Raw genomic sequence first — 10,340 nt, 5'->3', positions numbered from 1 at the left:
ACCATGTTTATGTACTTTGCTAGTTATTTTTGGAAATGTCACGTGCTAGCTAAATAGAAAACAAGTCATTCATGTACTTCATATCCATCATTAAATGAAATGACTATATTCTTGCTTCATTTTGCTTTATTGTTATCTATATATACATTGTTGAAATGGAAGCATGTGGACAGGGGGAGATAACATCTCCAAATGAGCTTACAATGTGGATTAATCTTGCATAATACATTCTCATGCCTATACTTAACTTTTCATTCTTTTAAGCATAGCTATTATACTTATAATGTGCAAATTGATAGGGGGAATATTTTTCAAATACATCTCCATATAATTCAAGATCACATAAATGTATCAAAAAGGGGCAGATTGTTGATCATATGGACTTAATCCAAATGGAATCTATTGATTTTGATGATAACAAACCATTAATGGGTTTTATATACTAATGTCTTCATTAAGTTTAAATGCAAGGTAAAATGATTGACATTATGTAAAGGCAAGCAATGTCATTTCCAAAGCAAGCAAGGAACTCATCATTAAAGATAGAAGAGTTCAAAGAAAATCAAAAACAGCAAAGACATGACTACAAAGGACATACAAGGACCTTGTGACCAACAAATGCTTTGAAGAAAAGGAGTAGATAGGATGGTGAGTATTATCGGATCCTTTCTTAAAGTATTGATGAATACATTGAAGCTCAAGTCATTGAATCGTGCATATACATATGTATTTACTCATATACAAATATGTACAAGCCCTTAATACATTATATCATCAAGGCAAAGCAAAGAAAGAATTAGAAATGCATAAAGAAGAACTTCACGTTGATTGGTTTGATCAACACGTCGACCGGTATCTGCTCAGTAGAGAATTTCAGGAAAGCAAGCTTCACGTCGACTGGTTTGTAGTTCACGTTGACCTATTTGGATAAAACCATCGACCGGTTTAAGGAACACTGTACACACAAATTTTGTAAAATTAGGGTACAATCCTCTGTAAATATCTTTACAATAAAAAGAGTGTATCATCTAATTCGATCTCCTTTGCAGTTCGGATCCAAGGGCTACTTTGATCTTGATTCAGGTTGTTGAGTGTCTTTTTCAAGTCTTTGTCATTGACGAAAACTAGAAAGAGTTTTTTTATCGAGGGCTGAAAAGGCTTGATCTCGAACATTTTTGTTGTTGATCTTTCTGATTTGTTGAATCGTTGAGGAAGAACGGCACAACTTCGATGTGCTTGTTGTTCTTCACCTTTAGGGCTTTGGATGTTGTGGATGAACGACATGATTGTAAGGTGTTTGTTGTTTTTCGCCTTTAGGGCTTTGGATGTTTTTTGAGCTTCGGTTTTGGATGCTTTTAAGCTTCGGTTTTGGATGCTTTTGGAGGTTTGATGCTGACAAATAAAGAATTTGTCTGAGCTTCAACATTTTATTTTTAATAGAAAAGAATTTGGCAGAGCTTCAATACTTTCCCCTTGAGTCCTCTCCCTTTGTAGAGCTTCCGTCCCCTTCTTTCCCCCTCCCTCACCTCTATTTATTGGCTCAATGAAGGGGTGGAATTGTAATTTGTGTTGATTTGATAATTATCACTTTAATTATCCATCAAGATAATTATATATAATTATTTTGAATGACAATTATCCTTTAACCCATTTTTGAAGTGGGTTTGAGTCCTTTAACCCATTTTTGAAGTGAATTTGGGTTATGGATTAATTTAATATTGACCCAGTACCAATATTTTATTTAGGCTAAATTGATAGAAGGCCCAAATTACATTTTGAATTGTTAACGGTCCGTCAAAGCATCATTTTGACCCCATTGATTGATTAAATGATGATTATTTTCATCATAAAAATTTCCATGTCTACAAAAATGTCGACCGGTTTGGTTAAAACCGTCAACCGGTTTGAGGAACACATTGACCGATTTGTTTGCAGGTCTGCAGAATTCAAATACAACGGCTATATTATTCTTGGGATTCGTGCACTTCACTTCCAACAGCTATATTGGTCTGCAAGTTTCTATAAATATAGAAGGGATGTTTGAAGATTATATACACACAACTTCAAGAGAGCATTCAAGAGCTTTGAAAGAGTATTAAAGAGCACCTATTGAGCATTTTTTTTTTCCTAGTTGGTACTCACACACACTTGTCTCTTCTGAGACTTGAACCATTGACCTCTCTTTAGGAGGTAAGAGGCTGATACCGCTAGGCCACTGGCCGTTGGTACCTATTGAGCATTCATTCCATCTATAATTCTCATATCATCTGTGAGTCTTGAGCTTCACTTACATTTTTCAATCCTCTAGTTGTGAGCAGAAAATTGTACTTTTATCTTTGAGAGAGATTCATTGTACTTCATTGTTCTAGTCACAATATATTGTAAAAGCTTGGTATGTGACCCAAAGGAAGACTAGGAGAATGTTGTTCTCCTAGCAAGAAAAAGAAGTAAGGACTTGCTTCGTGTGAATGTTTGCTCTTTACCTGTAAGGAGAAACTGTAGTGATTTGGGGAAGTCTCAAGCGGAATCTTGAGTCGAGAAGTAGGAGTTTTCGAATTTTCGCCGAGTTATTATTTGCAATTTTTCTTCCCTATTTCTCTTACTATTATGCTTTAAATTGTTTGTCTATTTCATTTGATTATAGCATACTTGTTTTAAGAACCTAACTAGAAATCATTTTCACAAATTACTAAAATTGGCTATTGACTCTATTCACTCCTCTCTAGAATTAATTATTCAGTAAAAATATATCTTTATGTAAATTTTTGAATTGTTTATTATTATTATACACATGTTGTATATTGTGCTATTAGATGTATTTCAATGGAATGGATGGTTTAGTTGAGTTGAGTTGAATTAGTTTTGTGATTTTTTTATTTTTATTTTTATTTTTTATTTTTTATTTTTTATTTTTAAGATAGAAGGAGTGTGTACTCCAAAGAATGCAAAAGAATTGTTGGAGTTTGGTAATCATAATAATACCCATACATAAAGCAAAGAAAATGAGTTCTCTAGAAGAATCATGGATGATAGTAGAGAAACTAAAGGTGAGTTAAATAAAAGTTACTCATGTCCATGGATAGCGGAGAAACTGAAGGTAAGTCAAATAAAATTTACTAGTATCTAATTCTGTTTATACCTAATCTTGTTTACTTGTGGCTATTTCCATATAAATTGATGTAAACTAATGATTTCAAGTAATTTCAATTATTTTTTGTAGATCACATTATACTCTTTTCTGTTATTTATTTATTTATTCTTCTCATTAGTGTTAAACAAAATTTTTTTTTTTTTTGGGAAATGTGTAGAAAAATTGGTAATGAACTATTATATATAAATAATAATGATATTAATACATATATATATTTTTTCAAAACAAATCCAAAACATATTAAATGAAACATATTTCTTATTTTTTTTTTAGTAATTTTGACAACAGTCCATCTTGTCAAACATATTTTGTTTTTAAATTTCTGAAAACAAAAGAAATTATCAAATATTTTATATTTTCAACCCAAAACACTTCATAATACAATACTTATTTAATTTCAAATTAAAACGATACGCCAAAAAGAATTACCAGACAGGGCGTAACCAAGGCTTTTTAATTAATTCAATATTATTTATTAATTTTATAATAATTATGATTATTATGGGTTGAAGGGTAGTAAAAGGGGCTTGCCCTAGATTGCTTGGAGGCTCCTCCTTGTTCGCTTTCCTCTAGGTCAAGGGTTTGTCGTATAATATAGGTGAAGGAGGGAGGTGAGTGACGAAGAGTAAAGAAAACAATACCTACCCGCCACTCTCTGCAAAATAAATCTCCACTGCATAGGGTTCAATAGGACTCAATCTGCAGTTCCCAAATCCCTCAGATCCATCATCCCATTCTGAAACAGATCGAATGGACCGTAATTCGACATTAAAAATGGAGGAGGGAGATTATAACGTCCCAGCGGCTGCCGGAGGAACGTCGCTAATAAAGCAGTTGGGTTCCTGCAACAAGATGAGCAGGGACAAAGCTCTGAAGTTCCTCCTTAAGACCTGGCTTCCTTCGCAGTCCCACCTCTCTGACAGCGACATGAAGAAACTTTGGAAAGGCCTCTTCTACTGCCTCTGGCACGCCGACAAGTCCCCTGTCCAGTCCGACCTCATCAACCGCCTCTCATCCCTCCTCCTCCTCCTCGATCTGCCTCTCTCCCTCCATTACTTGTCCGTTTTCTTAATCACCATGCGTCGCGAGTGGCCTGGTATAGATGCTCTCAGGTTAGACAAGTTCTATATCTTGATTCGTCGATTTCTCCAATCTTGTTTCATTTTGCTTAAGAACAACTTGTGGGATTTGGAGCTTTTGCGTCCTCTCATGTATGTTTTGGAAGACAAAACTTTTTTAGCTAATAATAATAATAGTGATAATAATTTCCAAGTCGGAAATGGGGTCAACTATCACATTGCCTCTGTTTTTCTCGAAGAAATCAAGCCTTTCCTTCCGGTTAGTTTGGATGCGCTTGATGTCATATTCAGGCCTTTCTTTGCGGTGATGGGCAAGTCTAGGGACAAAGTTTTGGTGGGTAAGGTTAAATCTAATATGTTCGATGAATTGTTGAAAACGGGGAGGACTCTGTTGGAGCAAAGAGTCCGCAAAGGAGGAGAAGAAGAAGATGATGATGTTGATTTTGGGGATGGAAGTGGGGTGGTTGTTTTTGGGACGATAGCGTTGACCATGGGTTTTGCGGCTAAGTTTTATGATTTAGGTTCATCCCCTGATTGCCTTCAGGGTAACAGAAAGGTTATTTTCACTTTGCATGAGAATTTTCTGAGATTGGAGAAGGATTTGGAGTCGTCGGGCATTGAAATTTTGATTCCCCATGTTAGTTTTGATTATGAAGGTGATGTCCCAAAATTGATCCCTATAGTTACTACTACCACTGCTACTACTACTGTGATGAAAGTAACTGTGTCTGAGGTGGTGGTTAAGGAGACAGTTGAAGTTGCTCCGGAAGGTGTTAATGCGTCTGCCAGTAAGAGTTCAAAGAAGAATAGGAGGGCCAAAAAAGGGTTGGATGGAAGTAATAAAAAGGCTAAGACGAAGAAGAATGGGCTTGCTGATGTTATTCAGAAAACTTGTCTTGCAGTTGAGGAGAGCGAGGACGTTACCAATGCAAATGGTGATGGCTTATGCAATGAAACAAATGGTATGGGCAATTTGATAACTTTTAATGCCTCTGTGATTTCAAATCTTCAGATGCAGTTTGAGAAGGTTGCCTCTGAAGCTGGCTTAGAGAGTGATACAGGTTTATGTGATTTGCCTAAAAAAACCATTAAAGGTACTGTTTTTAGGAAGAGAAAGAGATTGAGGACTATAAATGGGCTGGACTCTTGCGATCCGGAAGAGTGTGGTCAAGTTATTGCTGCAGGTGATGCTAGTGCAAAGAGTGGTGAGAAGAGTGCTAAAAAGGTCCGGTTCTCCATGAAAAACAACTTGGTCTGGAAGCCCCACAGTCCGTTGCCTCCCCAGAGCTTAAGATTGCCACCCTCTGTTACTCCTAGAGGCAGTGCTCTTAAGAAGGGTTTACCTCCAGGTCCCATTCGGGAGATGCCGCCTCCTACAAAAAAGGTAAAGCAGAGGAAGAAGAGCCGGAAGGGAATAAAGTCCATCTCCCCTGCCATCAAACGACTGCGGAAGTTGCAAAAACTTTCTATTTGATAGATTTCAGGTTGGAGGAATTTTTTTTTTTTTTCCCCTTGCTTCTATCTTTTGTTTTCCTCCTTGCGCCATCTTTATTTTAGTCTGTGTTTGGTTGAAATTCTGAAACTCATTGCATTTTTATAATTTTTTTGTCGATTCAATTGAAGTCAAATCAAGTGATGTGTCAACTCAGAGCCATGCTTTTGAATTGACATCTGTGAAGGATTTTGAACATTCTTTCTTGTATGAATTGATGATACTAACATGCCTTTCCTATGGTTGCTTATTAACTTCTGGTGAGGAAAATGACTCTAATGTGCGCCATGTAAGACTAAAAATGCCTCTTCCTTGAGCCATATTTCACATTTTAAATCTCTAGTGTTGTGCCATTTAAGACTTAAAATGCCTCTTCCTTGAACCATTTTTCACATTTTAAATGATAATTGGTACTGTTTTCATGCCTAGATAGTAGGATAGTGTGCCCTCATCAAATTACAGTGCCCTCGTCAAATTACAGTGTCCTCATCAAATTACAGTGTCCAAATTGACTGTGATCCATATACTGCTAAAAACATTTATTTTAGGAATGTAGTTGTTTTATTGTGGTGTTTAGTCTATGTTTCACAACTCATAGGATATTGCCATTCTTAATGTGGCATTTTGTATTGCGAAATCCTCTCTGCACATGTTTGATTCTCCGAATACTGATTTTCTGAATTCGGATGACATTAGGTTGTATATGCTTGTACTCCTGACATTTGCATGTCTAATCTTTTTGTTGAGTTTGTCTGACTTAAAATATTTTTGAGGTCTTGCTTGCAACAATATCTTAAGATACACTACAATACATTTTATAAAACAATGCCCTAGGATACAATATGATTAAGAAATAAGCAACTTTGACTTGTTGAACTTTTCTGGTTTAGATCATTTGAAGAGGTAGTTCACATAATGTAAATATGGGCATAGTGTTAAACTACATAAGGGATTGACTTTATACAATGGACATGGACAGAATGATATTGACATGTCGATATGGCAATTATAAAAAACGTAGAAGATGGAGATAGCAAGGACCTAACAATAATAGGCATAACATTTTTAAAATGTTATCATAAAGTAGAAGTACCAAGTGTAAAATACAAGGTTTCGGTAGGAGTTTCCTTCATGGGACAGTGTTGGGATAAGAGTACCTTACTGCTGACCTTTCGCCTTGCTATTCCTAATAAAGGTTTTATGCTTTAGGACAAAAGGGGTTGTAATTGGCTTGCTTTTTATAGGAAGTTATAGGGTAGAATAGAGTTAATCTCCGAAAGTACGTTGAATGAGGACAAGGCACCAGGTCTGAAAAGAGGGTTGGTTCTTTTAAGTGATTTGCTTTTATTTATTAAAAAGAAGGATGATAGGTTGTAGTAATTTAAAGAACTAGTGACATGAATTTTTAGAGATCAAGTAATTTAGGAGTTGGTCTCAATTAAAAGGTTAAAAGATGTGGAAAGGGTCGAGTTTGATTAGTGTTTGGTAAATTTTTGGTAAGGGGTGTTTTGGGTGAGAGTGGCGCAAGCGAGAATCCTAGTTAAATTCTCATATGGAAAACAGTCCTAGAGGGTGTGAACAGATCTAGTTTGCCTTTCTTAACTTTGTCCAATTTTATACCATTAACAATTTAAATTACGCCCACAAAGCCCAAGTGACAACCAATGTTATATATGGAAAACGAAAACCGGTAAAAAACACAAAGACCTCTGTCCCGACCAAAATTTCAAGTGTACAGGTGCTGGCTAAATAGTGCATTATAGGCCTATGGCACTTGTGTCTGGATTCCAGTTTCTTGAAATTTAGCAGATCGATCAGTTCAGTTGAAGAAGTGTATTTGTGCATTTCTTTCTAGAATTGATTTTTGGAAATCTTTGCACAGTGTACTCACGCAGAATGAGTAGGTGTACCAGTGCATGCCATTATTCTGAATGAAAAGCTATAAATCACTTTGAGAACTTTGTCCTAACTTTTCAAAACCTTTTTAAGACAAGTATATAAACAAAATTAAGATTTTCTAAAGCATTGTAAGCGTCTTCAGTTCTCACATACATTTGATTTTGTTGACCTGATTGTTTGTGAGTGTAGTCAACTTGGCTTGATGATGGACATGACCTTTGAAGCTTTGCTTGTGCATGGCTCAATACTAATTATAAAAAGTTTAACTTGATATGGTTTTAAGAAAAACTAATTTTGTCAACCATATGACACTATTCATTCATAACATCAGTGATATGAATGAGATAACTTGGAAAGTTAGCTTGGCTTATTTTTGGAGTTCAGTTGTTAGGGTTGGTTCTTTTACTTGGAATAATTGGACTTGCGAAGGTAGGATATTCAGGTGTAGAATTATCAATAATAGTTGCTTGAAAGCTTGTAAATCTCATCTAAAATTCCTATGTCTTTATTTTCATAAATTTAGCCTGATAACCAGACACTACTGAATATGAAAATCATATTTTATTTATAGGTTGTTGGACTTCTCTCTTGGTGAACTTATCAGGAAAAAGAATAATACTTCTCTTGGTGAGAGTATGACTGCAAAATAAAATTTTTGAAACTTTGACCATTCAAGATATATATATATTGTTTTTACTTGGCAAGAAACTCACACCCATTTGCCCCCTTGGGGACTTGAACCCTCGCCATCGATTTACGGGAGATACTCATTAGGCTACACTGCCCTTGGTATCATTAAAGATATATTAAAAACTATTGAAGAAGACTCAACAAAGTAGTTTGATAGGAATCATAGGATTATGGACCTTCGCTACACTTTGTGTCTTGCAAACCTTGGAATTACTAATATACATTCGACTTGTCAATTATCAAATTAAAACATAAATTCTAAAATTATTAGGTGGCGCACATTTCAAATAAACATAAATTAAAGTAATTTGCTGAGCTTGTCTGGTTGAGGTATATTGAAAAAGAAACAGGGGATTTATAGAAAATGGATTGCTAAATGTAGGTTGTTAAATTGTATATTCTGACATTGTTGACATTTTAGTGAAGTCTATTTGAAATTGGGGAAAACGTCATTGAAGCTATTTATCTGAGCCAGGGCAAGAAACGCCGCATGGCAGATGTAGCTGAGCATTTTATTAAAAAAATGATTTAACTAGCTCTTTTCTTCACCATCGTTCTAATTTACTATACATGCATATATTGTGATTTTCAATTGATATCTTCTTTGGTTTTTGATGATCACAATCCATCTCTTTTGTTTATAAGATGAATCAAGAAAATCTCATTTCTAAATATGCTTTCTAAATACATCTGTTTGAGACGTGTAGTCCTTTTTTCAGTAAATAGAAAAAGACTGTGGATATTGTTTGAGATTTTGTATTGCACATCTCCTTAGGTTGTATTTGATGGGAAGGGGTTGCTGGATATACCTGCAGAAGGTATGTTCACATGCGAGGATAAAGGGATATTGGAAGATACATCTTTTTCATGTTTGGGTTGCTTTGTATTTATCTTCATTTATGCTGATAAACAGGCAAAGGTATCTATCTAATTAGGGTGCTGTTGAAGCATAGTTTTTTGCCTTGGCAAGAGAACTTCTATGCTGTTGAACCAATAAAGGTTTCTCAGTGGTATATTCACTGATTTCCTAATTTTTATTTTTATTTTTATTTTTGGTATAAACTGTTGTGCTTGTGTTTACGTTTTGCTTAAAAACCGACTGCTATTGGTGCCAAGTTGATTTTGGGTTATCTCAGCAACAGAGACTTCTTTGAATCCAATCAATGAAACCATAGTTTGCTGTTAGTAATATCAACTATCAACTAATCTCGTTTACAGTTTGGATGAATGTTCTGCAATGATTCGCATCTAAGAAATAAATACTACGATCTCTCAAAGTGGAATTATATTATATTATATATTATATATTATATATATATATATATATATATATATATATATATATATATATATATATATTTTGGGGCGTATCCTTCTTGAATCCTTTCTTTGATTGGGTTGAGCCTCTTCCATTATTTTCTTCTTGGAAGGCTATTATTTTAATTAATGCCGGATGAATTTATGAAGGTCCATATCCTTCCCCCTTCAAGAGCTAAGCTACTAGAGACTAGAGTGGTTTATAGCGTCTCGAATATGGGACATATCTAGTTTTCCCTTGAGTGGTCTTCATTTGATAACCGAATGTTTTAAATTTTGTGATAAATGGTACTAGTGTGTATGTCGCTATTCTGGTCAAAAACTAGAAAATGGAAAACTTGTTTGATAAAGCTGGTGGAAGGTGTGGCCTCTCCATCTATGGGAGGTTAGGAGTTAGAGCATCCTCATCGGTCTTTTCGAATTTTGGCTCATCAAAAATGTAACGGTAACAATTTTCGCTCTTCAAATAAGCATTTCATCAGTCTCTCCGAATTTTTGCTTTTTAAAAAAAAATTAAATTAATTTTTTTTACAATGCTCTTTTGGAGAAAAGGCTTTTGCAATTGTTCGAAGACTTTAATTTTTTTTTTTTTCTTTTTTCAAAAAAATTACAGCAAAAAAAGTTTACAAAATATAATTTTTAAGGGAAGAAAACAAAAAATAAAAGGTTTTTTAATTTATTTTTGAACCAAATCAAAATTTGTTTGGACAAA

At 34.8% G+C, this 10,340-nt stretch overlaps 1 protein-coding gene across 1 annotated transcript; it reads left to right on the top strand.

Moving 5' to 3' along the window:
• The first annotated feature begins 3,685 nt into the window (after nucleotides 1-3,685).
• On the top strand, nucleotides 3,686-9,373 carry LOC132283143 (uncharacterized). The gene is made up of 2 exons (XM_059785052.1): nucleotides 3,686-5,714; nucleotides 9,087-9,373. Exon 1 carries the CDS (start codon nucleotides 3,902-3,904, stop codon nucleotides 5,702-5,704), a length of 1,803 nt encoding a protein of 600 aa, XP_059641035.1. The 5' UTR covers nucleotides 3,686-3,901; the 3' UTR covers nucleotides 5,705-5,714; nucleotides 9,087-9,373.
• The last annotated feature ends 967 nt before the right edge of the window (nucleotides 9,374-10,340 follow it).

Source organism: Cornus florida, unplaced genomic scaffold (assembly GCF_030987335.1).
Source record: "Cornus florida cultivar Cherokee Brave unplaced genomic scaffold, ASM3098733v1 CherokeeBrave_3.0.0_Hap2_Chr11, whole genome shotgun sequence".
NCBI lineage: Eukaryota > Viridiplantae > Streptophyta > Magnoliopsida > Cornales > Cornaceae > Cornus > Cornus florida.
Note: the sequence above shows the minus strand (reverse complement) of the source record. Positions and strands in the feature narration are given on the sequence as shown.

Excerpts from the sequence above, each read along its gene's own strand:
- LOC132283143 (XM_059785052.1), top strand. The coding sequence starts at position 3,902 with ATGGACCGTAATTCGACATTAAAAATGGAGGAGGGAGATTATAACGTC.